The following is a 27,472-nucleotide window of genomic DNA, read 5'->3' as shown; positions in this document are numbered from 1 at the left end:
TGATTGACATATTGCCTTTCTAGTGTCTGATGTATTCTGCTGTCTGTCCTATTCTCTACTATCCCCCCTCCCCTCCCCTCCCCTCCCCTCCCCTTTTCTCTCTCTACCCCTTCTACTGTAAATCACTTCTTCCATTTGAATTATCTTGTCTTACCCCTCCTTTCCTCTTATATGTCATTTTGTATAAAATATTTCACCCTGAACGCGCCCGATCTGGTCTGTATATATAGTTTAAAGTTCTAGTACAGTGATGCCACCTGCTTCACTCTTCTTGCTAAGGATTTCTTTAGCTATTCTGGGTCTCTTATTTTTCCAGATGAATTTCAAGACTGCTTTTTATATTTCTATGAGAAATGTCATTGGGATTTTGATTTGAATTGCATTAAATCTGTATAGTGTTTTTGGTAGTATGGTCATTTTGACAATATCACCCAATAGAAGAAAAAGTAGGCACAAATCTTCATCATGTTGAATTAGGCCCTAACATCAAACAGGGATGAGAGGTGGGAGGGAAAGGGAGAGAGAAGGGAAATTGCATGAAAATGGAAGTTGATCCTCAGGGTTATACAAAATTACATATAAGAGGAAAGGAGGGGTAAGAGAAGAATAATACAAGAGGAAGAAATGATTTACAGTAGAGGGGGTAGAGAGAGAAGAGGGGAGGGGAGGGGAGGGGAGGGGAGGGGGGATAGTAAAGAATAGGATAGACAGCTGAATACATCAGACACTAGAATGGCAATATGTAAATCAATGGAAGTGTAACTGATGTGATACAGTAATCTGTATATGGGGTAAAAATGGGAGTTCATAACCCACTTGAATCAAACTGTGAAATATGATATATTAAGAACGGTGTAATGTTTTGAACTACCAACAATAAAAAAAATAAAAATAAAAATAAAATACAAAAAAAAAAAGAGAAGAAACAATCAAATGGAATTGGTGTGGTCTCTACTAACAGCTTTAAGGACCCAGGGTTTTAAATCTAATGTTGGCTTGATTTCCTCTTTAGCTTTTGATTTTCATTTCTTTCTTTATTTTATTTTTATTTTTTCACTCAGACCCAAAGCATCAACACTTACTAGGTGAACTGCTGTTGACAAAAATGATATTCCTTTTATATATTTTAATGGTAAATAATGCTTCTTCCAGAAGGATGAGGTTCCAAGAAATATTTTGGGTTCTTTTTATTTAGCTTAAGACACTGAGAAATTCTTTGTGATTTGAATGTAAGTGGTTACATTAGAATGTAAGTGGTTTCCTGTTGGTTATATAGGATTTAAGTTTCACATTAAAACTTCAGTCATCCACAAATAGAGGACATGGATAGGAATGAGGTCTGTGAACAGAAATGTCAAAAGTTCTCACTTATGACTGTTGATAAATTCTCTTTTTATAAGACATGCATTGCCATGGTAATGGGGAGCAAGGTCTCATCTGGGATGGGATAAAGAAGACACTGTAGTGTCATGGAGAAGTTTAGTGTGTATAAACCATGAAGAAAGGTGTATTCCTTGATGGAGACTTGGATATCACACAGCCTGCTTACAATTATGGAAATGACAAAGAGCTAAGGATTCTGAGAGTCAGATTGGTCTCTCTATTATTTGAGCTATAATTTCAGTCAAGAGCTAGAATTAGGAGTGGAATTTTCCTGAGTGTTGACACCTGGAAGTGTTTGGAGAGGAACTGGAGAGACATTATTAGATACAAACTTTCCTGACACACCTAAATGTCAATTCATCATGTAAATATTTTCTTAACAACACTTATTTATTCAGAACTCTGATAGTTGCTGTAGGACCTATGAGATAAGAATAAGTTTATCCCTAACTTAAAAGAGATAAAAGTTAGATATAAAATGCGAGTTTCATATTTTATTAACTAATAAAATTTTTAAAAATTCCGTGCACAAAGCTTGGGAAGCAAGTTTAGGAACCTGTACAAACAATTTTTCAGACTTATTTTTTCTTAATAATAATTAGTAAAAGATAACTTCATAGAAAATACCAGTTTAATTCGTTTGAAAATGTGTACATTATACTATTGAGTGTTACCACAATTTGTTGTATACTAACTATATTATTTTTGCCAAACCTCACATTATCTGTACTGGATTGACACAAATCAGATTTCTATTTAATAAATTTATTTTGAAAAAAGGAAGCTTGCAAACAAACATTACCTGCTATAATACAAGGTAATAGTAAAATAAGTATGATTAAACAAAATAATGTAGTTAAATTCTAGAAATGTACTATTGCATGCCAAAGGGAAACCTGTGGTCTACTCTCTCATACTTAAAAGAGAGAATAAATAGAGCTATAAAGGGATCAAAACATACTAGTACCAAATAGAGATTTTTCTTCTTTACATAATTATAAGGGTTAAAAGAATATTGAAGTGCATTTCCTTATACAAAATTTAATGGATGTTCAATAGTCATCTAAAATCATATTTCACACTTGAAATTCACTCTTCTGGCTTGCAAGTTCAAATTCATGTATGTATCTTTATTCAGTCTTACAAGAGTAACACCATATTTATTTATTAACCTAATTTTAAAGATGAGGAAACAAAGGCACAAAGAAATTAAAACAACCCCTGTGTTTAGTCAATGTTAGACACACAAACCCAGATTTTTGATTATCAAAATCCCCTTTTTCCTATACACTCATTATATTACTGTTATATATCACTGTCTCATGCAATATACAACTATTATTTCAAGTTTCTTTATTGTTAAATATCTCAGAAAAGTAATATTAAAAGTTACAAAGTATTTTTATCAAGATATAAGAAGTTCATATTTCCTTATATTAGTAACTGACGATAGGCATTTTATTAATTAGAGAAATATTTAAACTTTCCTAAGGATTTATTTCAAGAGTAATCTATTTTGACAAATGAATTTTATTCATCTGGTTTTGCATACAGGGAAATAAAGGTATAGAGAAGAAAGAGATTTGACCCTGGTCAGCTATATAGAAACTGTACTGGACTGTCCAATGATCTCAGAATCACAGCAATGGAAACAAGTTTTCTTAATGAAAAAATATAAGGTGACAATAAAGGGGGAAGCAAAGATCTAAAGACCATAGTTAGAAGAGTAAGGTCCAATATGGGTTGGACCTTACTCAATAAGCATAATCAAGAGATCTTAGTTTGTTTTAGGACAAAAGTAGGATCATTGAAGGAATAGTCCCCGTGCTATGGTTTTGGATTAATGCTGATGGATAATATAAGGAGTAGAACACATTCATATCTATGTTGCTTCGTATTTTCTGTGAAAGAGACTGACTTCTACACTAAACGGTGTGGAGTGAACATTGATAAGGAGAAATAGAGTTGAGGGTGGGATAAAATGTTATAAGAGATAATGCTACTGCTAGAAATGAGTTCAGGTTTCCCACTTTATGGGCATTAACCCCCCAGTATGATATGAAGTGCAAATGAAGACAGTGGTGTGTGAAAAAATTTGAAGGATAAAGGAAAAAGGGAAGGTAGGGAAATGCAAATGCAGATTCACATTGCAAAAGAAGGAAAAAGTGGCTCTTTTCTGACATTCCAGATTGCTGAGCTTTAGATAAATTTGGGAAAGGTTCTGGAATGGATTTAAAGAGATAATTTATGAACACCTGGAAGTGGATCCAGTGAGAGTTCACAAAAATCTATTCATGATCGAATAACATCCATTTGTTCTTTAGCAAAAAAAATATTGCCTTTTGAATTAGTGTATCCAGTATTCCACAAGCATACTCTTACATTATACATACTCAAGGTTCCATTAAATTTCTGAGGGAATAATGGAGAGGAATGGGTTTAATGAAATAATAAATACCCAATTAGAAAAAAGTTTCCATGTGTCTGAATAAGGGCTATTTAGCAAAATGATATCATCCCAAAATGAGGTTTTTAATGTTGCTTCTCAGAATTTTTTCATATTTAACATTCAGTACAGGGCATGTCTGCTGATGATGAAATCTCTTAGTTTTTATTTGTCTGAGAAAGTCTTTATTTCTCCATCACTGTTGAAGGATAATTTCAACACTTAATTTTTTTCCTACTTTCTTCTTGCTTGAATAATTTCTTATGAGAAGTCCACTGAAATTCTTATTCCATTCAAGAGCTATTTTCATGATTTTCTCTTCTTGTGTTTGTTTTTCTCAGTTTGAGTATATGATATGACTAGATGTTTTGTTATGTTTTGGGTATTCATCTTGCTTAGAATTCTCTAATCTTCGGATCTGTGGTTTGGAGTCTGTCAAAATTTTGGAAAGTTCTTGGCTATATTATTTCAATGGCTTCTTCTGCTCCATTCTGGTTTTATTTTGGTTTTTGATACATCTTGTATTCCAATTCCAATTCCAATGATCTCAGATCTCTATGCGTTTTATCTTTTTAAATGCTCTTTACAGTTCTTAGATGTTTTGGGTTTTGCTGTTGTTGGTTTTGTTTATTTTCCATTTTTTTTCTCTTCACTTTTCAGTATGGGAAGTTGCTACTGACCCATCTTCAAGATCACTGATTGTTTTTTTTTAACTGTGTTGTGTCTACTAATGAGCTCATTAAAAACATTATTCATTTCTTCTAGAGGGCTGTTCATTTTGATTGCATTCTTTTGATTCTTAGAACTTTCATCAATCTGCTTACATTATGCATCTATTTATTGTATGTTGCTTACTTTTTCAATTAATGCTCTTAACATATTAATCATAATTGTTACTACAAAAATCTCTGATCATTTCAACATTTGTGTCACATCTGAGTTTGAGTCTGATGATTGTTCTCTTCAGACAGTATTGTTGTTGTTGTTGTTGTTTGATTGATTGTTTTGTTTTTCCTCTTGGCATACTTGGCAATTTTTTGTTCAAATGTAGATAGGCAAATAGATAAGTAAGCAAAGAGGTCCCTACTAGAAAGATTTATGTTATTTGTCCAAGAGTTGGGCTAGATTTAATATTCACTGGTACCAGAGGCTTCAAATTCTTTCTTGATTTTGTTTCTCTTCTTGACTTTGGACTTTGTTAAGTACTTCTCCTCAGGGGGAAAAAAATCTTTCTTATAGCTTTTTCAGCTGTAACACACTATTATTACATTGGAGCCCTGCAGATGTGGTAGAAATGTGTGGGGAAAGGGAAGTATTCAATACTTTTATTACTGAATTTGGTCTTGGGATTTGGGGGCCTGTGTTTGTGAACTGTTACTTTTATAAGTGTTTCTTCAGTGCAATAGCTTTTTCATTTCCCCCTTATGTGGAACTGGAAAGCTAGAGAAATCTGGAGAAAGAGGATTGCCCTTCATCTACTAGAATAAGACTTAGGGAAAGTCTTCTTTGGAAAGTAGGCCTTTGTCATTCTGGGGTGATCATAATAATTACTCTTCCCATTTTCCCATCAGATCTAGGAGAGGATCTTCCTCAGATTTTCACTATGAGAACCTGGCCAGGTTCTTGAAAGTAAATCCCAGAAATGCATGTGGGTACACTTAAGAATCTGACCCCATGAGTTTTTTCTCCTCTTATATTGGTCCACATTCAGCTTCCAGCAATTTGTTATAATTACTCTTGAGTGTTCCTAAGATTTTATGGCTTCAGAAGCTTCTGTTTCAGGTAAGTAGAAGTGAACTGTATCTCTTTGAATGAAATGATCTTTGAAGAATTTAGGACAGCATTTTACCCTGAAGCTTCAATTTCCTGATGGTTCCAAGAAAAGTCATTGATTTTCAATTTATCCAGCTTTTTTTGTTATTGTTGTAACAATGGAAGCAATGACTTCCAACCTTGTTACATATTGGACCTGCATCTGGAAGTCTTCAATTCTTTTTTTTTTTTTTTCCTGATACCAGGGATTGAACCCAGGAAGGCTTAACCACTGAGCCACATCCTCAGCCCTTTTCATTTTTTTGTTTTAAGACAGGATCTCACTAAGTTGCCTAGGGCCTTGCTTAATTGCTGAGGCTGGCCTCAACCCTGCAATCCTCCTGCTTCAATCTCTCGAGTTTCTGGGATTACAGGCATGTACCACTATGCCCGGCCCTCAATTCTCATATAATTGCCAATGTACATAAAGATATGAAGAATGTGATTAGCCAGTCTGAAGATGAATTAAAGCAGGAGCAACAGTATCTATATAAACTGGCAGATTCATGAACTCTGAACATCTTTGGTCCTATGACTGAGAGGCATATGTTATCGGTGGTAATTCTGGCACTTCTATGAACTAATTATCTACTTTATATAATTTATTCCCATGGGCAGCGCTGAAGAAAAATGGGAACAGAAAATTACACAAATTAGCTAGCAAGACCGGGTGCAGGTAAGTTAGACTATAACTCGAAAACCCTTCACCCCTGAGGACCACTAACACCAACAAAGACATAAAAGCAGTTCACTATTACAGAAAAGTACAGAGCATCTCAAACCATAGGAAGCTTATTTTTTTTATGAAGAGCCTTTAAATATTCAAATTTTCCTTAATTCAACATATAAACATATTTCAGTTACATATTAAGGCCAATTAATTTAGTGAAGAAGGAACCAAAGGCAGGTAAGAAAGATTCAGAGACAGAGAAATAAGGATAAGAAAGAGAGCAAAAGGAAGGGAATGGAACAGCCAGATGTTTTTGGCTTACCTGGCCTCCTCAACTTTCTTATGATTTCACTTCTGCCTCCTAGAACTCCACATCTTTGAGGTTTAGGTTTTTTGAGGTATAAAAAGGAAGGGTGGTCAAAGTACTCTGTTAATTCATAAACACTTATGAAGTGCACATTTGGCTGCAGGCCTGTGCTAGCTCTCTATGTGTGATGCAAAGACCCAGGTTCGAACACTCAGCTCCAGTTTTCTAAACCCATGGCAAGGCAGTGGTCAGATACCTGTGATCCAGGTGTTGCCTTTGAAAAGTTTACAATTATATCACCGACCCTAAAGTGAGGTGCCTCAACCATATCAAATGAATAATGGGTGACGAGGCCATATGAATACCAGAACACACACTCTATGCAAAATAACCAAGAGAGATCAGTGATAGAAGACAAATCATTGCTGGAGGGCCACTGATTTCCCCTCCAGGGTGACTATGAGTTCTGATTCCTACCATTATCTCTCTTGTTTTCCTCTTCTCCTTCAGGATTTTGGAAGGAAAGAGTGGCAAGTTATCTCTTAAAATTGGTCACAAAAGCCTGAACTAGGCGTGAATTTTATTCTCAACTATAAAACACTATGACAACATACCCTGGGAGATATAACCATTAAGTTGTATCACTGACGATACGTGGTAAAAACGAAGTGTGATCATTAGGGTTCCTGGTCCATATTAGTCAGTACTCTCAAAACTCGCCTTTAATAGAGATTGCCTAGGACTTCTTCATCCATTTGGTCTTTCTAAATAAATGTTCACTATTAGAAAGGATGGATTGGTTTTATTAGGCAGGTGACTTTTTATTAGAAATGCAAACAAATATAAAGATTTTTGCAGAACTGTGTCCATGAAAATCAGACTAAAGTATTGTTAACAAGGGGATTCAACCTTGGAATACAGTAAAGGAAGAAGCATAAATCATTTCAATTAAAAAAACACTAAAGGATACACACACACTACATACACACTTACTATAGTAGAATGCATTAAAAAATTGTCTGTGACTGTCATAGAAGTTGTTTTTCCCTAGAGCCACCATTAGATAGAAAAGTGCAACAGAAAACATGGCTCTTTATTTTGAAGAATTCTATATGTTTTAGTCAGTTAATTAACTATGTTTTTAATGAAAGTACAAATTTGTGGTGGATAGCAGTCTCTGGTTCAATTCCTGGCTCTGTCTTTTACCAGACAATTAACTTTGACAAGTAACTTAAACCTTCTGTGTTTTATTTTCCTCATCTATAAATGACAAGAAAAAAAGAGAATCTGTCTCAAAAAGTTGTTGTGAAGATTTAAAAACTCTAAAATGAAAAGCTCTTTGACCAGTGATTGTCACATTATAAATGCTGTAGAGTGGTCCTTATTATTATTACTGTTATTCCCCCAAAGTTTATTTGTACCGAAACTATAAGTTCTAAAGTAATATGAATGAAAAATTTTTTTTTCCTCCAAGACTGTTGCTGTCTTTTATTATGGATTGGAAATTATGAAGCATGCTATTTTTCATTAGAATGTGAACCAGAAATATCTAGGTATTTGTTTATGATGCACATTCTGGGCTTCAATAAAATCAGAATATCTGGATTTTTTTTCTAGAAATATCTATTTTAAATGAGGTGCCCCGAGGATTCTGAGGCAAACTGCACTTTGAAGACAACTGAGCAAACAAGCTTGCACTGCTTTTGATTACTCACTTTGGTAACTCAAATATTATACATCAGCTACTGAGCGTCCTGGGTATGATCTTATTAAATCCTCACTCGAGGCCTCAAAGGGCAACTGCTAGTTTGAGCTTAGTTTTTCAGATCAGGGATTGTGGCTTCCACAATTCCTGGGTTAAATGGTTTGTTCAAGATATGTTCCTGAGGGCACATTGTAGATGGAATTTGGGGATGGAATCAAGTCTTCCTGGAGTGAATTTGGTGTTCCTAAAGAGTCAAACATTGTGCATCCTGTCTAAGCACAAGCTGCTCCTCTGTTGAGAGTTTCTGTCCTGGAAAATGTGAATATTCTCCTTCAAGTTACTCAGGGCTGATGCAGAACCCCCTTTGCATGAAGACTGCATTAACCAACTGCATATTCCACTGAGCAAGTATGTCTAGTAAATAGCCAGAAGGGTGGGTGAAGATCCCTATGTTTTGAAAATTGAAGACCTTGGGGACAGAGTTTATAACTCATTCTCTGTATGCCAGTAGGTGGCATCATCTGAGTCCACATTATCATTCCACACTGTAACAACCCAATGCTTGGATCTTGGATCTTTAATATTTAGTTCAACAGATGAAACAGATTATAATAGAAGAATGGAAAATGAGGCCAGGGATATTTTCAAATGAATTTACTGCCGCATTCTAATACTGGAAAATTCTAGTTATTGCCAACTCAAAGAATTTTAACACAAACCATGAAGCAGGTGCTGTTTGTCCATGCAGAAATGCAAAAATTAATCCTATGAAGTCTGCAAGGATGTGATAATATACTGACAAATAACACTGTTACAATGATAGAGCTCCTGCTAAGTGTCAGTCACTGTATCAGGTGATCCACATAGATTTTTGCCATGTAATTTAGTATTTTAAAAACTCTGTGAAGTAGGCATTATTCAAATACCCTGAGACTGAAAAGTTAAGGAATTTGCTTAAGTTCATACAGAATTTCCGTGGCAGAACTAAGATTTAAATCGAGGTCTTTGAATTGCAACATAAGCTTTTCTGGTAGCACGGTGATTATGTAAAATTTTGTAAAATTGTGTAAACCAAGGCAAAGTAATGAGGTGTCATTAAAACGACATAAAGATAAACTGCTAAGGTAGCTCAAAAGTACAAATAGAGCCTTTGACTAAAAGTGTCATAAGGCAATTTATAGAAGATGTAATGTTTGATTTGGGATGGGCTTTGACATGTGGCTTTGGCTTGAATAGAGGCACTGAGAGGGATGTTAGGTGATTTGAGCACCAGAGGTGGGGCAGATGTTTAAGATACAAGGAGAAGATAAGCCAAGACATGGAAATGTGACCATATTTGGTAATACAGAATAGTTCACTGTGACAAGAATAGTTCACTGTTGAGTAGCTAGAGGAACTTGGAAAAATGGGGTAAAAAACTTGAAAAGCAGCTGGGTCATGTCATAAGGAGTTTGTACTTAAAAAAGTACAAAACATGAGTATTTAAGTCTGTATAGTGTGTGTGTGTGTGTGTGTGTGTGTGTGTGTGAGGGATTTTGGCAAATAGCAAATTTATTAGAAGTTCATTTTTTATTGAACACTTACTGTGAACCAATGTATTATGAGACTTATGGTCTCTCAATTGTTCTTTTAGAAGCTTGCTCTCAGAATATTAATTGGGTGTTAGTAGGAATGATGGATGGAAGTGGGAGACAGAGGATTTAGGAGCCCGAGGATTGGCAAATGGAGGTGGGAGATGAGTCAGATGACTGCTACAATTTTCCAGATGAATAATTCTGGGAGCCTAAACTTAATTTATAGCGTCGATCCCACTGAGGATGTTGCTTTTCTCCACAGGTTTGTCTTCTGATAGCATGGCTCCTGGACTGCATTTCCTGTCTGGCTTCAGCTTCTTGGCAGTGTGTAAGCTCATCATTGCACAGAGGTTTAAAATCATTGCCCTCCTCATCCAAAAGTCAGTAGAATCTTCACAGCTGCCCAACATTCTTTTCTTGGATTAAACACAAAGGTTTTACAAAAGATCTTGGTATATCTGTATTTATTTTCTCACTGACAGCATGTGAATTTTTTCCTGTTTTCCCAAGACAAAGTTTACTCAGCTAAACTATCAGAGGCATCCTAAGAAAAATTGCCTTTGTTCACAGTCACATCTCTTTCTTGCAAAAGCAGACCCGTAGCAGATTTGCTTTTTCTGATTCCTTTTTCCTTAAGGTAAAATGTGTTTAATTATTTTTTTGCCTTTCTCCTCTGAAAAACAACATGTTTCCTTCACTCCTAGTGACATTCAAAACAATTTGGGAGGGGAGATGCAGACAGTGATATTACTTGCATACAGCTCTGCTTCCCTAGGAGGATTATAAAGTACTTTAAAACTACCAAAGAATGTTTATGCCTACACAGTTCAAAATACTTTCTGTGCTTTTATAAGCACCCATACAAATTCCACTTCTATCTATTTAACACTGTGGAGTCTCTGTGAATAGAGAAATCATTCTTTCCATTAAACGAGATTTAAAAAAAATCCCATTGTAAGTAAAGCAGAATTATAATTGCCTAGTTAAAAGCTCCAGACAGCCCAGTTCACTGGGGACACTCCTTATGCATATAGGATAATGTACTTAAAATTATGGCAAGAGAGTGAAATGATTTTATTTTATGGGGATTTCTCCCATTCTTATCTGTGCATTTGCTACCGTACTTTTTAAAATATAATGCATGCTTTATTTTCATGGATTCTTGTGTGAGAGAGATCTGGGGGTCAAGATCTATATATTGTCCTGTTAGAACAGACTCTCATGGGGTCAATTTCTGCTGAGTCAATGCACTGTGGTATTTATAATGGCTATACGAAGATAAGAAGATGGAGTCATGTTATTAAACAGGGCATGTGTTATTAAATAAAACACGTGCTGCCATTGTTTGCAGAATCCCCTGAAACAAGCCACTGAGACATATCTCAGAATCAATCTTCCCTCCTAAAAGAGTAAAAAGAGCTCTTTCATAATCTACCTTCAACCCATCTCAGAAGTCAAGTTTCAGAGTGTCCCTTGTAAAAATATTCATGCATATGTAGATGAGCTAATGCTATCTTATTCCTTCAGGACACTTCTCAAATAACAATACAAGTAATATCTAGTATTCATGGGTCTCTATTACATGCCTGCCCACATTAATTCTAAATTGTCATGGTACAAGGTATGTGTCATCATTCCTATCAGCAGGTGAATGGATGTAGCCCAGGTAGGTTGTGACTGCCAATGTTGCATGGTTAGTGGTAATAATGATAATAATAACAAAACAATAAAACCATAAAAACAAATATTTAAAAAAATACCTACTACTGCATGCTGTGATAAATACTTTCCATGAATTAACTCATTTAATCTTTACAACAACTTAAAAAAGTATATCATATTAGCATCTACCTTTATCAGATGAGGGATCTGAATCTCTTACTGCAATAGATGCCTATTACTTGTTTGTTTGATCTATAGTCATTTTCATTTTCTATGAACATTATCTGCTCAGGAGTGGACACTTGTCCTAGAAATGGACAATTGGAATATCTATCTCCAATAGTCTGAGCTGTTGGTTCAGGGATTAACAAATATCCAAAACTAGCTCATTATCTCAGGGACTTTGGCTGGAATTAATGAGAAAGAAATGTTCTCTTGCATCACTAATTATCTTCATAAATATGAGTTTAGAGTTTCCAGAAGAATATTTACCATGACTTAGGAAGGACCTGCTTGAGAAAAATCTAATATATAGGGGAGTAAAATAATGGGAGTGATGAAATAGAGGAGAGAAGGATAGAGAACATTTCAGAAGTCAGAATAAGTCCTACTTTTGTTGAATTTGTTTTGGATTGAATGTCTTTCACTTTCAAACAATGAAACATTGCATACAAAAGAAGAAAAAGAAAAGATATCATGAATGGTTTACATACTATAGAGCTTAAATGATGAGATTGGATCAATAGAGGAGCAATGAGAAGCAGAGATAATTTTGCCCATCCTTGACTGTAAAGCTGACCACGATTCCACAATTGCTATAAATTTTTTTTCTTGAAATTTTCTTTTTCAGTACTTGGGATTGAATCCAGATTCTCACGTATGCTAGGAAAACTCTCTACCACTGAGCTACATCCCCAACCCTCTTCTTATATCTTGATTCATACCATTTCCTGATGAAGACTGAATTTTAGATTTGTTAGAAAAACTTCAGGGTGCTAGAGAGTTTGTGATTTTCTTACATCTTTTAGTAACCTTCTACAAACTTCAGACAAGAACTACTGGAAAGCTGAGGGAGAAGAAAATACAGTCTTGTTAAGAGAGACCCATTTGGTCAAAAGGAAGCAATTCAAGATGGCTGGAATTAAAAAGTATGTATCCTGTAAATGGTTGGAAACCTGAATTTTCTGCCCCTAGCCAGTCATTGAAAATGAAGACAGAGATGTAGGAGACTCAGTCTATTAGCATCCTATTACTGCTGTAACCAATTACCACAAATTTAATGGCTTAAAAACAGGAAATATTTATTCTCATTCAGTTTTAGACTTCAGGTAGAAGTCTAAAATCAAGGTGTTGGCAGGGCTATATTTTATTGAGAAGATTCAAGGGAGAAAACACTGGAAAGACATTCCCCTGTGTTTCCAGCTTCAGGAGGCTGCCCTGATCTATAGGCTCATCATCTCTTCCTCATGTCACTCCAAAGTTCTTCTTCCAGGTCACATCTACTACTTCCTTGACCTTTCTGCCTCCTTTTTCACACCCACTTGTGACTCTATCCAATCCCCCAATCCAGGTTAATCTCCTCACCTCAAGATTCTTGATTTAATCACATCTATAAAGTCTCTTTTGCCACAGAAGGGAATACTTCACAGGTTCTGGGAATTAGTATGTGGATATGTTTGAGAGTGGTCATCATTTAGCCTACTACATCTGCTAGAGGTACCCAGAAAAAGACTAGACCTCAGGTCGGCCCAAGTAACTCCAAATATGTACTTTCCTTGTGACCAAGAGTAATGGCTTACCTGTAATATTGTTTAAATCCTTGAATCAAAAGGAATACGAAGCCAACTCTGGACTTAGCTATTATATGATCTGATAAATTCATAGAGTTTAAGATTCTTTGGGTTTGGACATGCAGCTTTCCAGATGAAGGTTAGGTTTTAGTTGGTGAAAGACATTACACAGATAATTGAACAATTTACTCTTTCATTATATCTGCAAAGAGTAGTCAGAAGGGAAAAAATAATGTGTGGCTGGAGTCCTGTTCAAGTCCTGGGGGTCAGGGAAGGGCTTGGCTGTGAGGAAGGGATGGCATTCTACACAGCCAGCAGTGTAGGCATAGGCTCTGGAATCATTTGCTACCATGTGGATTCAAACAGGAAAAACAATTAATACCTCTAAAAATCGGGGGTGGGGGGGGAGGTGGGGGGAGGGGCTGGTAGCAATGCTTTAACTCATCACCATTTTCGCCATGGGCAGACCATATTGGTGCTCTCTCATTTTACCAGGATCACACAATACCAGCTGGAATGTAGAAATAATTCTGATTAGGAAAAGAGAAAACTTCAGGAAGAAATTTGTAAAGGTCTTAAAGGAATGATTTGGGCTCCAGCAAACATAAATAAACTAGAGGATGAAAAGATAGAGACAAAGTGAATGCCTCTAAAATTGTGTAATTTTTGGTATTAGCAAGTTGGTAACATTTTTGTTTTTCTCTGAGGTCCCTTCTTGACCTCCTGAAAGCACACCATGAAATCTGCTGCCAAAATCATTTACAATAAAGTTATCCTGTTTACAGGTTTTCAATAAGCTGTTTTTATTCTTTGATAAATAAGAAACGATGCCATTGTGCCCTATAAAATAGCAGAGGTTTTACTTGAACAAAATCCATTTGGAAATGTTAAGCTGGTGACACAGAACTAATATGCCTCAAGGTGGTCATTCTCTCTGGATTAAAGCTGGGGAACAATTGTGGCTCCTGTTACCAGGAAAATTACAAAGGGCCATTATGGAAAGGGACAAAAATCTCTGTTCCCAGAGGGGGACTGACAAGCTGAAAGTCCCCCTCTACTTGCCAACACAAAAGCCTGATTGCCTCAGATTGTTTGTTTATGTAAATCAAAAGGGTGACATTAATTCTGCAAGTGGGACTGCTGAGCAACAAAGGATGTGGTGATTGGCTAGATGGTTGCTTACGGGCTCCTGGCAAATCTGGCAAATCCTATTGCATTTATTCTGAACTCTGTCTGGACACCTTTAGGAAAAGAATCTCATCATTATGTACCAAAGTGAATAATTTGTATTTTTAGAGTCAGAGTTGAAACTGTAGGATTTGAAGGCAAAGAGAGGATTTGCTCAGTTTCTCCAAAGCTCTTTCCAAATTGGATTCCAGGGTACATCATGACAGATGTTTCTGGGACATTCAGTGGGGCTGAGTGTAATGGGAATAGTCTTCCCGAAAGTGTTCAGCAACCTACCACTAAAATCAATGAGGATGCGACTTATATGGACCGGACCCCACCAGACTACAGGGTTGAACCAGGTCCTGAAGATGTGTCCACAAAAGGAAATCAGGAAGAAAGAGGAAAATCACAAGGGAACATTCTACTCAACTGTTCTATGGATGAGAAGATTCTAAAAGGTAAACTATTTCCCTTTTTCCTCACTTTAGTAGTTTTGCTTATAGGCTCACTCAGGTGTTTTTTTTTTTTTTAATAAACTGCTATTATAGGAATGAGGAAGAACTGTAGTTCCATATTCTACTAGGGCTGCATGACATAATAACTGAACCTCTACCTCTGGTAAATTCAGGCTTGTGTATTTGATAGCTCTATGATCTTGGACAATTTTCTTTGTCTTCTTTGTGTCTGTTTTTTTTTTTTTTTCCACTAGAAGAAAGCAGAAGAATCTTTACTACATTTGTGGGATAGTGGCAAGAATTACTAAAAGTTAGTTAAATGTTAACTACTGTGATTTAATATTATTACTGAACAAAGAGAATTCAGAATTTTGAAATCTCCTGTCATACATAACTAAAGAGGTCTGCATTCATGATTCTATCTTATATAAGCATAAAGGGAGAGAATATCAGTAAAGAAATTAATTGCTATATAAATAAATGAAATCAGTTAAAAATCAGAAGTTAAATGGTAAGTTTTAATAATCATAATTCAAAATTTAAAAATCTACCTAGAGTCTAAATTTACATCCCTTGAGCTCTCTCTCTCTCTCTCTCTCTCTCTCTCTCTCTCTCTCTCTATATATATATATATATATATATATATATATATATATATATATCATGTTATAATACTTGTATTTCCCCCCACAGAAAACCCAGAAGATCACCTCTTTATTGTTCATAAGGCTATCACAGATCTGTCTCTCCAAGAAACAAGTGCTAAGGAAATGACATTCGGAGAAGGTAATGGGAACTAGAGTTTTCTACACAGAAATTGTTTGACTGGATATGATGACAGTTTTCACATGGGATGTTGTGTGAGTATAATGTTGAGAAAGCAATTGAGGCACTGACTTCACAAGGCTGCAATAGGCAGATAAGAGAGTGTTGACTTATCTGTCTGTTCCACTGCAGGAAGCATTCCAGATGACTCAAGACTCAAATTGCAGGGATTGGTACAACTGATTGGCATACCAATTCGATATCTGTGTCTTAATGTGTTAGCCCACTTAATCAACCTTTCTTTTTTAATTTGGTGTCTCCAAATCTTTGCCAGGCACCTTGTGAAATGTAAATGTTTCAAAAATAGGTTTACCCTAAAAGACAATTATTGACAGACAGTTTAAAGTAACTTTGTAAATTGATTTGCTCTATAGGAAAATTCTAGGCCTCTGATATAAGTACAAAATGGTGAACTGTTTCTTGTCAAAGAAAGCCCCTATTGTGATGAAGTTAATTTTAATTTTGTTCTTTAAGTAAATGGGGGAAATAAAGAGAACATTGAAGTGACAAATATTTAATTTTTAGTAAACTGAAGAGGCCACAAGACACAAAATCCTTTAGACATTACTTCTAAGAAGACACATACATTCAAGCAGCTTTCAAATAAAGTACCCAATAAAATCTATTAATCATTTTTTCCTCTCCTGCCCCTATAAACATCTTATCTAGAAATTTAAACCAGTTTGTCAGACATAACTAATTTATCTTTGAACCTTAACAGGGAAAATATTGAAAAGACTACTGGTTGAAATATTAGAACTTCACATAAAATAGCAAATATTCAGGCAGACTGGAGGTGTTTGGCAATTTCTTGGACTTCTTCCCTTTGCTGGACAACTCTCAAACTGTCTGCTGACCAATACATAGATACATGAGGGAAAAGGTAGCAAATAATAGTTATTGTCAAGCTAATACTTTATCAGAGATAACTTATAAAACTTAAGATCCCACAAAATGAACTCAAGACATTCTTTGCTGAAGTCTTTTTTCTTCTAATGGAATAAGCCTTTGGGGGCAGGGATCTAGAGCCACCTTCAAATTTCTATTCTGGAGACCCACTACAGTCGACAGTTTTTTAGGATCTTCCAATTTGACTAAATGGAGAATGAAAGCAGACTCTATTTAATGCTATATGGTCTTATCACTGAATTTGTCCCTGAATGAGTCCTTTCTTGTCTGATGAAACATGGACTGTGTGCTTTTTTCCTCTATGACAGAGGCAGAGGTTTGGTGTCTTTTATTTTCACTATGGCAGAGAGCTTAAAAAAAAAATCTTGAAAGGCAATGCTCCTGGATAAAAATGCTAAAAATATTGGGGAAAAACTATAACTTAAATTCAAGTAATTTCATTGGTGATAATCCATGCCTGAGTCTTGAATATGAATAAAAATGTCAATTTCTTTGGTTCTTCTGGAAAAACAAACAAAGCTTGATATTAGAGCAAACATTCTAATGTATACTTATATGCAATGTAAAGATGTAAAGAATATTGACTGGATGCCAATGAACTGATTGCAGCTGTATACTTAATGTGGAGTGACAACCCACTTTTTCTCTGTAAGATTATAGTCTTGATTCCTACAGTAAAAAATAAAATAAAATAAAATAAATGAAAGGAAACTAAAAACTTTGGATGAAAGGGACTTATGAACAACCTTCAGGGAGAATTGTAGAGGGAAAGAACAAAGAGAACAAAATTGCCTCTCACCTTACTTAGATATAGGATCTAATGGTGTTGGAAGGTGATGGTGAGCCCAGACCCAGCAAGGGACCCAACTCAGACCTTTCTGATTCTTGTACACTACAGACTGAAGCTTCCTACAGAAGCTGTTTAGGGCAAAAGCTAAAAAAAGAACCTCTTCTTTCTTATAATTAATTCTTATCATGTTCCATAAATATCATTGAAGGTATACTGACATGATCTAGGTGTTTGAAAAATGGCAATTTCAGTGCATTTAAGCCTTTTAAATGTTACTGCACAGTAACAAGTAACTTGTGTCAATTGCTTGTCGTTTGGAACATGCCTAAAATACAGGCTAATCTGGCATTATGTAACAATGACCTCTGCATGATTTCAAAATCTGGGCAGGTCTCAAGACTGTTTTTTGTGGCTTTGGTGGGCTTGGTGCCTAAGTTGCCAGCCCTGTGTGCTGACCACATGAGGGTCTTTGCTCTTCCTTCCATACCTGACTACCTTAGCGCAACTCTGAGAAAGAGAGCATCAAATGTCAAGTTTGTTACTGTGAGTGTGACCATAGGCAGTCATTATTTTTTTTTAAATTTTCCTTTAGGGCTGTGTTTGTGTATGTGTGAAACAGATCCAAACATTCTATTGTATATATTATATTTCCAGCTTGACAGGTTAGAGTATATTTAAGTGTTTCTCAGGGGATATCAGTCTCACTAAATACAGTGGTACACAAAATAGAATTCCATAGTCAAACGAGGTTGTGTTACAGCCTTTCCTGGAGATTTACAATGTTCATTAACATTTTAAAGGCTCGGATAAATTCCAAAGAAGCTTATTTAACTGTATTTAATGCAGTTATTTTCCAAACTAATTTGACCATGAAGCATGTTTGATTGTGTAGAACATATGAGTAGCCCAGAGTTATATCCCATAAAACACACATTGGAAACTGATTGTCCAGAAAAATAATTTAGAGAATAACAAAGTAACATCTCAGTATGTTGGAACCTCTGAACATCTCAACTACCTACCTGTTGATTTTGCTATAGGACATCAGTGGGAGAAGATTCCTCTGAGCAGCAGTAACCAGGAAATAAATAGTCCAAAAGAAAGAATTGCCAAACAACCTCTAGAAGAGAGAGAAAACGAGGATAGGAAGAACAAAGCTCACCAGGCAGCAGAAATTGAATGGTTGGGATTTCACAAACCTAGCGAAGTTGACATGCTGCATTCTCAACATGGTGAGCAGGAAGAGGTTTGGAATGAAGAAGCTCCTGAGGATAATGATGATGATTACAATGATGATGAAGACGAAGTTCGAGTGATAGAATTCAAGAAAAAATATGAAGAAGGTTCTCAATTTAAAGAAGAAACGGAGGCAAGTGAGGACTCCCCACTGAGCAGCCCCGGCTCCCAACCTGTGACACCCGATGAGCAGCCAACGTTAGGAAAGAAGGGAGATATCTCCAGAAATGCTTATTCAAGATATAATACAATATCCTATCGGAAAATAAGGAAGGGGAACACCAAGCAAAGAATTGATGAATTCGAGTCTATGATGCATTTATGAACTAACTGGAACTGAGAATTTCTCACACTCACTAAAGAAAAAGCTAATTCCATTTGTCCTGAGTGGAATGTTTCTATGCCTTGAGTTATCCCCCGCCCCCCTTGAAACACAGGCAAGCTTATTGTCTTTTTTGCTGTAGAATGATATGGAAATAACCTTAGACAAAACTCAGTCTGGTAATCTCAAATCAAAAAGCTTTAGATTCATTCTTGAGCACTTGCTATTTAAAACTTTACTAATATAGCATTATGTGACCAGCATTAAAGAGCCAGACCCACTGGGGACTCTAGCATGATTTGGCTTTAAAAGTGGCAAAGCTGGAAAAGGTAGCCATCAAATCAAAGAGATAACTATTTGAAATGACTCCTGTATTTCTTCTGGTGTCTTTCTCCTTTTAAGCATGGTTTTTATAGACTCTGGTAATAAACTTTCAAAAATTCTTTGCCTTATTACCCTAAAAGAAAACATTTTGAGTGGTTTTCCTTGGCATCTAGTGAGTGATAATTCTATGGGTCACCTTCCTAGTGTCACCATTCACTGAATTTTCTCACTAAGGGGCAGAGCAATTGCAGGAGAATTCTGTTTGCTAAATGTTGGCTTTATGCTTTCAAACTGAATTAAACCCATTGTGAGGGTTGATACAGGGAGGGGCTAGAAGATTGTGGGCAATAGACTAAGGAGTTATATTGGATAGTTGTATTTTTGTGACTGAAAACAAAATCTTGTCTAGCACAATTAAAGTCATAAAAAAGAAAAATGATGATTTTAGCACAGTTTTCTGAGAATGTCCCTCTCTATTATCATGCTTTCTCTTATTAACAGTATCTCAGAATAATTTTATTTCCTTAGAAACCTGAGACAATGCTAGTCACAACTGTACTAGTTACTATGAAAATGGAAATAATTATCTTAGAATATTTTTAAAGTAGGGTGTGAGCATATATTTTTAGTGAGAAAGTTCTGATAGTTGTTGGGAATATGTAATTCACTGAACCTCAGCCCAAATCAAAAAAACTTAAAATTATACTTGTGGAGCTTCACTCAAATCAATGCATCAAATAATGTATTGAATATTTATGAAAAGAGAGTCTATATTTATATTCTTACTTAGTTTGTTCCACAATGTTTCCTTTCATGTTTCCATATATATATTACCCTGAACTTTCTGTTGCCACAGTTAAAAATATCTTTTGGCTCCACAAATAAAAAGACAATTACTTATTGTCTGAGTGTAATACAGTTTTCATTGTACTATTCAGCCCTTTGTTTATTTCTTTTTCATTTTGTGAAAAAGCCTGAGTTATTCCTTCTAGATTATTGCTTATTTATGTGTAACAAATCCCACATGTCTTAATGGAAGCTTCTTTAATTCTTTCTGGTTATATAATATTTTTTTTCCACTAAATACTTCCATTTAGTGTTTGCAAGACTCAATGTTATTCAGGATTAAGGTGCTCCTTTTATTCTATTTCACAATTACTACAGAACCTGCAGATTTCATTTGAGACAACATGAGGGAAGTCAGATCTTTATTGATAATGTTAGGTAGGAGATGGGTGCGCTAGGACAATTTTCTATTTAGTTTAGATCCTTTAAATTATTTCACCTAGAAACTCTTTTCTTTCCCTTATGATTTTCTACTTTACTTCAAAGTACAGTATTGTGTTTTCCATCATGGAACAGGACCATATTGTTAGTCCACCTTAGCCTGCATTTTGAGTTATTCTAAATGAATAACTGTGATGAATTCCTGTGAAACTTGAAGGAGATGGGTGGTCTATGGGTAGGTGACATGGCAAAGCAACTGGCTCTTATGTGGCTGCAGTATATAGAGTTTTGGTCTTTTTAGCTGTGTGTTCTTACCAGACAATTAACCAATTGTGAAATATTTTTGTCAACAAAGACTATGTTAGGGTATGTTCAATTGGTAAATGCTTCAAGTTCATGGATGGGGCAAAGTGGTTACAAGAGAGCACTGACACTCGTCTTCAGCATTGGCACGTGTTGCCTTAATGCCGTCACAGAGTTAAGCTACCTGGAGAAATTTGACAGGAATTTAAGTCTTTGTAGCTTAGCAAAGACAAGGTCCTGTTTCAGATTATGTGAAGGATACTCAACATATTTGAAAGGCACATGGGACATGATTAAGGCACACTTTGGTAACTACACATGAGGTTTACCTGAGTCATTGTGATTCCAGGTTCAGTTGGAACTCTGGTATCTGATAGAAAAGAAAATTGGTTTATTGTGCAAATGCTGATATTTCTTGCATGACCTTTTGTTGTCATCTGATTAGAAATTAATAATAGCTTTATTTGTCTGTAAATATATTGTTATGGTGAAGACACAGAATTTGTAGAACCTATCTCTCTATATTAACATTTAAATAAAGAACTGCTGTGTCTGGCTTGCTGTGAATAAAAGTTTGTGTCTTTGCTTCTGGTTTCTAGACTTTCTTTGGCCACCTTTTAAATTTTAGTAAGAAACTTCCATATTAGCAGCTACTAAGAATATCAATAATTGCCTTTTCAAAAATCAAGAGAATACCTCATTTCAATTCGTTTGCATTGTTTATTTCAAAAAGGTTTTTAAATGATTACATATGAAATTATAAAAACTTTCTGGGAGATAAATAATATACAGGAAAAAATTCTATTACTTTGAAAGAAACTGAGATATTGTTTTAGTTGCAATATTAACACCAACAATTTGAAAAAAATACACATTTATCTTTGTAATTGTCAAGGTAATACATTTAAACTATGCTGGTATTTTATAGTAATTGTTTCCACATATTTACATGGGGGTAGTACTTTTGGCACATTTTCAAATGGATAACAGACATTTAAGTTTTTCAAAGTGATAAGGAAAACATTTAAAATAAGTAATAATAGAGAATTATGGAAAAGGATGAAACACCAGGGTATCATAAAGAAGAAATATGTTTGACCATATGAGAAAGGCAACCACTTCTCTTAAAGTCTGAACTTTCATTGCTCTATAAAAACAAGAGGGCTATAAAAAGTAATGTCAAAGTTATATTTGCCAATATTAAAATATCAAACTGTAGCATAACACCATAAATATGAGGACCCAAATCTTTACACAGCTCATGAAGAACACGAGATGACTGGGCCATACTGTCTACACAGACACAGTGACACGGGGCGGGGGGGTGGGGGAGGGGAGTAATGGGCAACAGAAATCATCTAGAGACATGGCAAAGTACAAAACACACTGGTGACATCTAGGAACTAGCTGCCAGCTCAGGGAAATTTTAGACATAAATTTAGAAAGCTATTTGTTTTTCCTAGAAATTAAAAATTATCTATCCAACTCCTTCTTTATAATGACTTTGGTTGATCATAGGCAAAAATGTGGTACATAAAGATGTCCAAATTGACTCCAAACTCCTTTATGCTCTATAGCTTCAATCGTGTGTTCTCTCACTAAGGAATGTTTTCAGGGAATCAATAACAAAATTATTCAATACTCTTCTTTGTCTTGTTTTAAGCCCACTTCCTGTGGACTAATATGTATAAAACTAGTGAAATTTGAGCAGTGTTTGAAGGAGAAGAATGAGATCATTGTGCACAATCATGAACAGAAGAACAAGCACCCTGATAATTTAGAGTTTGATTACTCCTTCAAGTCTGCAAAACAGTATCTAGAGTGAAAGTTCACTTGTTATTGAAACTGTTATATGGAAGGTTAGATTAGACAAAGCCATGTAACTAAGATAATTAAAATTATTCAGTGACATTTAATTTCCTTCATGTTGCAGGTGGAAACTCTGGGTTTTACTTTCTCCCAATCTATAGCATCAAATACACACATACACACGCACGTGCCTTTACAAAAATTGATGTTTTTGAATGGTCAGGAAAAGATTAAAATCTTCATTCATGTTATCAAAACTTTTAATTTCAATATGTAATTTAAAGGCTTTTATTTATGTAGAGATAGATCTGTAACTAACATCTTTAAACTCACAATTATCAATTAACAATAAAATAGAAAACCTTTATTTAAAAAATATTTATTACTTATTTGATGGCAGTTATCATTACTATGATCTCAGCATATTCTAAATTATTCTAAATTACCCTATATGATTTAAAATGAGAATTTTCACTAGTGTTTTGTTTATGTGTTTTATAAAGCAAAGGCTTACATAAATTGGCAAAGGGATCTGAATTAAAATGGTGACTATAAGTTGACCTACTGCTTTGAAAATAGAGGCATTAAGTTCATTGTATCTGATGGTATTCCCTCTGCTCTTTCTCTTAGATACAGGTACCAGCAACTGTAAGCTTCATGGCAGAATATAATACTTTATATGGCTTATTCAAACCTGAAAGGAACAGGTATTTATAAAAAAATAAATATTTTTTACAACAGCCTTGGTTAAGATTTCTTTTTTCATTTCAAAGCATTTGAACTTGTAGCAATCATTGAACAACCTATGTTAACACTGGTTGCAAAAGCACTTTAGTGACAATCTACACAATGAATGGAAGTTAAGAATCATGGTTTCTATTTTAAATTGAAAGTCTTCAATTTTTTATTTTCTAATTCTATTCAAATTGAGCAACTTGTCAGCTTTGCTTAAAGATTTGGGGAAGAAAGATTTGGGGTTTACAGGGAAGCAAACCTGTACATGTCTATCACTCATATTTGATACAGAAAGTAGAAAAGAACAGGTCTTTCATGAAGTCATGTATATAGATCATTGCAAGACATAAGGGAGTTGACACACTTATACTTAATGCACAGAGAGATACACAGCTTCTATTTCCTCTCTATCCAAACATAATAGAGATCACAGAGGTTTGACTCCATCTTATTTCATTATCTGTGATACCAATAACTGCAACCCAACTGCAGTGCCTAGTGTGTAGAAGTGCTCAACAATAATAGCTCCTCTCTTTTCCTGTCCCCTCTTATAATATCTTCATTTTTTATCCAAGATATTGGAATCTTCATGTGAGCTATCATTGATGTCCTGCATTCTGAATCCGGAAGTTAAATTAGAAATATTTGAACCAAAAACAAGTCTCAACTTCATTCTCTTGCATAAGAGCTCCTCGAAAATCATTCTAAGGCATTCATGACATAAGAGTTGGCTGGAAATACTGAATTCCTGTGACTGGTATCCTTGTTCTTCTATAGTTCCTAAGACAATGGCAGAGCAAGGTATTTGAGTATCTAAGAGAGTGTTTCCAAATTAGTGTGGTGAGGCTACAGATACATTGTGATCATGGCCCATCAGAGTCTGCAGCCCTGTGGATGACAGCCAATTAAATGTCAGCAAGCAGAACTGAGCAAATTTGGTACTGGTCATAAAACATTGTTATAACAACTGACAGGCACAAAAGCACTTTGAGGGTTTGGTAAATTAGCTTTTTGGCCACATAAATTCTGCCAAATATTATCAAGGCTATCCTATGTTCAAGTTAACAAGATAACAAGATACATAGACTTTTTTTCTGTTGAAAAGGCAATAACTAAGCCAATCCAAGTACAACTGAAGCCCCCAATAACACAACTTCCTATTGAAGAATTCAGGGCTGATTTGGACCCCAAAGTGCCCCTTCCCAGGGTGTAGCATGAGAAGTACCAGAAGAGTATAATTGGTTTGGTCAGCAATTCAATTAATCCTTTGCCTAATTGATCTGACTTGTGTTTCTCATTCATATAGCTATTTTTGAAAAGACTATCTCATTTTCTATTTATTCTCTTATCTGCAATCATCAATTATTTGAATAAAACATCTTACATTGTTATAAATGTGCAAAAAATATTTCCCCTTCCCATCCTTATAGTTTTGCTTTTGCATACTCAGTTGGATGTTGAAATTGTATTACATAGACAGTCAGAACTAAAATTGTCCAGTTTTAACATTAACTCAACTGAACAAATATTTCAAATATTTTTAAAGTCTTTTAAAAAAATATGAACAAGAATAAGCATGGCTATCCTAGGACCCAACAAAGAGGTTGCATATCTCTTTCTAAGGTCTGTGATAGGACAAATTTGTTCAGGTCAGTGGCCTAAAATGAAAGAATGGTCCCTGAATCTGAAGAGCTGAATTCTCATCTTGATTCTCCAATTAATTGGCCTGTGATTTTTATTTTTATTTGTTTTACTTTGTTGGTACTGAGGATGGCCTCAGTAACCAGGGGGCCTCTACAATTAAGCTACATTCTTAGACCTTTTTATTTTGAGATAGAGTCTTGCTAAATTGCCCAGGCTAGCCTTGAACTTGTAATCTTCCTGTCTCAGCTTCCCAAGTACTTGGGATTATAGACATGCAACACTATGCCCCGTTTGGCCTGTGAGTTTTAGACAAGTAAATTATCTTCAGGTATTAATTTTCTTACCAAAATTATTGTAAATAATCTGATTTTTAAGATTTCTCTTAGTATGCATAAGTACTGGTATATTTATGATGAGAATTTTATTTTGATCAAAAAATAGTTAATTTCTCCCCAAATTTCTAATTGTTATCATTGGGTCCACATTGAGAGCTTTGCTGTTTTCCTCAGGGAGAAAAACTCCAGGACAATTTTTTCTTAATTCTCTTCCTAAGAGTTGTTTACCTCATTTCTTTCCTTTTTCGTTATGTTTTCTTAACTTTATTTCTACTTTGAAGTCTTTTAGAGTATATTTTTTAAACATACTTCATCCCACTAATGCTGTTAAATCTAAAATAGCATCTGATTATTTTCATATAAAATTAATATTTTTTCAGTGCAGTATTTCTGCTTTGTTTCAACTCTTCTCACTTTTCCCCAAATTAGAGTATCTTCAGCAACCAAATATATTTTTGGTTACTACTATTTTTCTTTGCTTTTTAAAAATTAATATCCACAAAAATCCAGGAAGTTACTGGTATGAGCAATTATTTAAAAGTGCAGTTTTAAAAGCACAAAATGAGCTGAAACAATTTCTACATTTAGAATTAAATATTTTTATAAAGACCCCTTCTTTCTTACTTAAAAGTTTTTCTATGACTCAGACTGAGAATAAAAGACTATGCAATAATCTAGATCAAAACCCAGCTATTAGGTGGGGTCATCAATAGTTGATCAGTACTGTTTTAAATTGCTAGGTAAAAATGAATGTATAGAAATTTCAACAGAATTGTAACTCTATGTGCATCTGATATTTTTCTAGCCATAAGAACTCATGCAGTTTATGTTTGATGAAAAAATAACAAATAAAGGACCAGGTTCTCTGTGGGTTTAAAGACAGTCATTGTGAATATCATTGTGCTCCCCCATGTCTGTTACCATTTCTGGTTACCTGTGGGATGACACCAGGGAAACCTGCAGAATGAGTTCCTGCATAGGGCAGGAAATAGGCGATACCAAAGGCCACCCTGGGCTGAAGGACTCCAGTCCACCAGGACTCCAGTCCACCCAAATGGTGGACCATTTCCCTGAGTTATCTTTTGGTACTCTAAATATTGTGATTTTAAAAAAATCTTCCATTCCATTGAAAATTTAAACTACCACTGAAAAATAGAGTCACTGAGTTCACTGTTACTTTCACAGTTATCTAATGGGTTGACCAGGCAAAACCTCAGTTCCTCTTCATTCTTCAAGGTACTTTTCGAATTTCCACTTTTGATGTGGTTTAGTTGGGTCACAAGCAGCTACTTTAAGCATCTTCTGTGGAAAATTTCCTTCCAAGCACAACAACTGATGATAGTTTTCAAAAACAATGTGATTTACCTGGAAAGAAAGAAGATCTGGGAATGAGCCACAGACTGAACTTGATAATAAAGATATATATATCCCTAATATGTCTCCAAAGAGATGAGCAACTATATTTTTGATTTCTAAGGAATTCTCCTAAACTAAATTAATAACATAAACATGGGTTTGGAAGTATTAGTTTGTTTTGTCTCAAACTAAGTTTTATTTTCTCCGAGCTGTGAGATTATTAATTTTGGGGTAGCAAAAGATGAATTTTCTAATGATATGGCTGATAACTGTAAGATTTAGAGCATAACAAAATCCAGATGTCACTGGGCACCCCTGTAATCCCAGTGGCTTGGGAAACTGAGGCAGGAAAACAGTGAATTCAAAGCCAGCCTCAGCAAAAGCAAGGCACTAAGCAACTCAGTGAGACCCTGTCTCTAAATAAAATACAAAATAGGGCTGGGGATGTAGCTCAGTGGTCGAGTGCCCCTGAGTTCAATCCCCGGTACCCACCCTCCCAATCCATGTCATTTAATGTATTTGACAGATGATGAATACCTCATTGGTGTTGGTAAAAAAAAAAAAAAAAAAAAAGCCATGACAGAGAATGAGTTCATTAATTTCTTAATTAAATTCAAGTTTAGAATATATATATATATATATATATATATATATAATCTGTATTACAGAATGCCAGAAATGAT

The 27,472-nt window shown here is 35.1% G+C and overlaps 2 protein-coding genes and 1 non-coding gene across 5 annotated transcripts in view; 1 reads left to right on the top strand and 2 right to left on the bottom strand.

Moving 5' to 3' along the window:
- Nucleotides 1-1,053: 1,053 nt before the first annotated feature.
- LOC113191665 (small nucleolar RNA SNORD56) lies at nucleotides 1,054-1,121 on the bottom strand. Its single transcript, XR_003301921.2, has one exon. It is a non-coding gene; the product is annotated as a small nucleolar RNA SNORD56 (small nucleolar RNA).
- Nucleotides 1,122-14,736: 13,615 nt separating this feature from the next.
- Nucleotides 14,737-19,059, top strand: Ermn (ermin). Of its 2 annotated transcripts, none has more exons than XM_026401480.2 (3): nucleotides 14,737-14,977; nucleotides 15,728-15,760; nucleotides 18,539-19,059. In XM_026401480.2, the coding sequence occupies exons 1-3, from the start codon at nucleotides 14,737-14,739 to the stop codon at nucleotides 19,057-19,059; spliced, it is 795 nt and encodes a 264-aa protein (XP_026257265.2). The 2 variants fall into 2 exon arrangements, with proteins under 2 accessions (XP_026257265.2, XP_026257264.2); XM_026401479.2 differs by having other exon boundaries at nucleotides 15,668-15,760.
- Nucleotides 19,060-21,686: 2,627 nt separating this feature from the next.
- Nucleotides 21,687-27,472, bottom strand: part of Galnt5 (polypeptide N-acetylgalactosaminyltransferase 5) — a 47,145-nt gene continuing 41,359 nt past the window's right edge. For both annotated transcript variants that reach the window (XM_026401463.2, XM_026401462.2), the window contains one exon: nucleotides 21,687-26,798. In XM_026401463.2, coding sequence (XP_026257248.2) covers nucleotides 26,658-26,798 — 141 coding nt within the window. In that variant the 3' untranslated portion in view covers nucleotides 21,687-26,657. The remainder of the gene's footprint in view (nucleotides 26,799-27,472) is intronic.

This window comes from Urocitellus parryii, chromosome 1 (genome assembly GCF_045843805.1).
Source record: "Urocitellus parryii isolate mUroPar1 chromosome 1, mUroPar1.hap1, whole genome shotgun sequence".
In the NCBI taxonomy this organism is placed as follows: Eukaryota; Metazoa; Chordata; class Mammalia; order Rodentia; family Sciuridae; genus Urocitellus; species Urocitellus parryii.
This window is presented reverse-complemented; position numbering and strand designations above follow the sequence as displayed.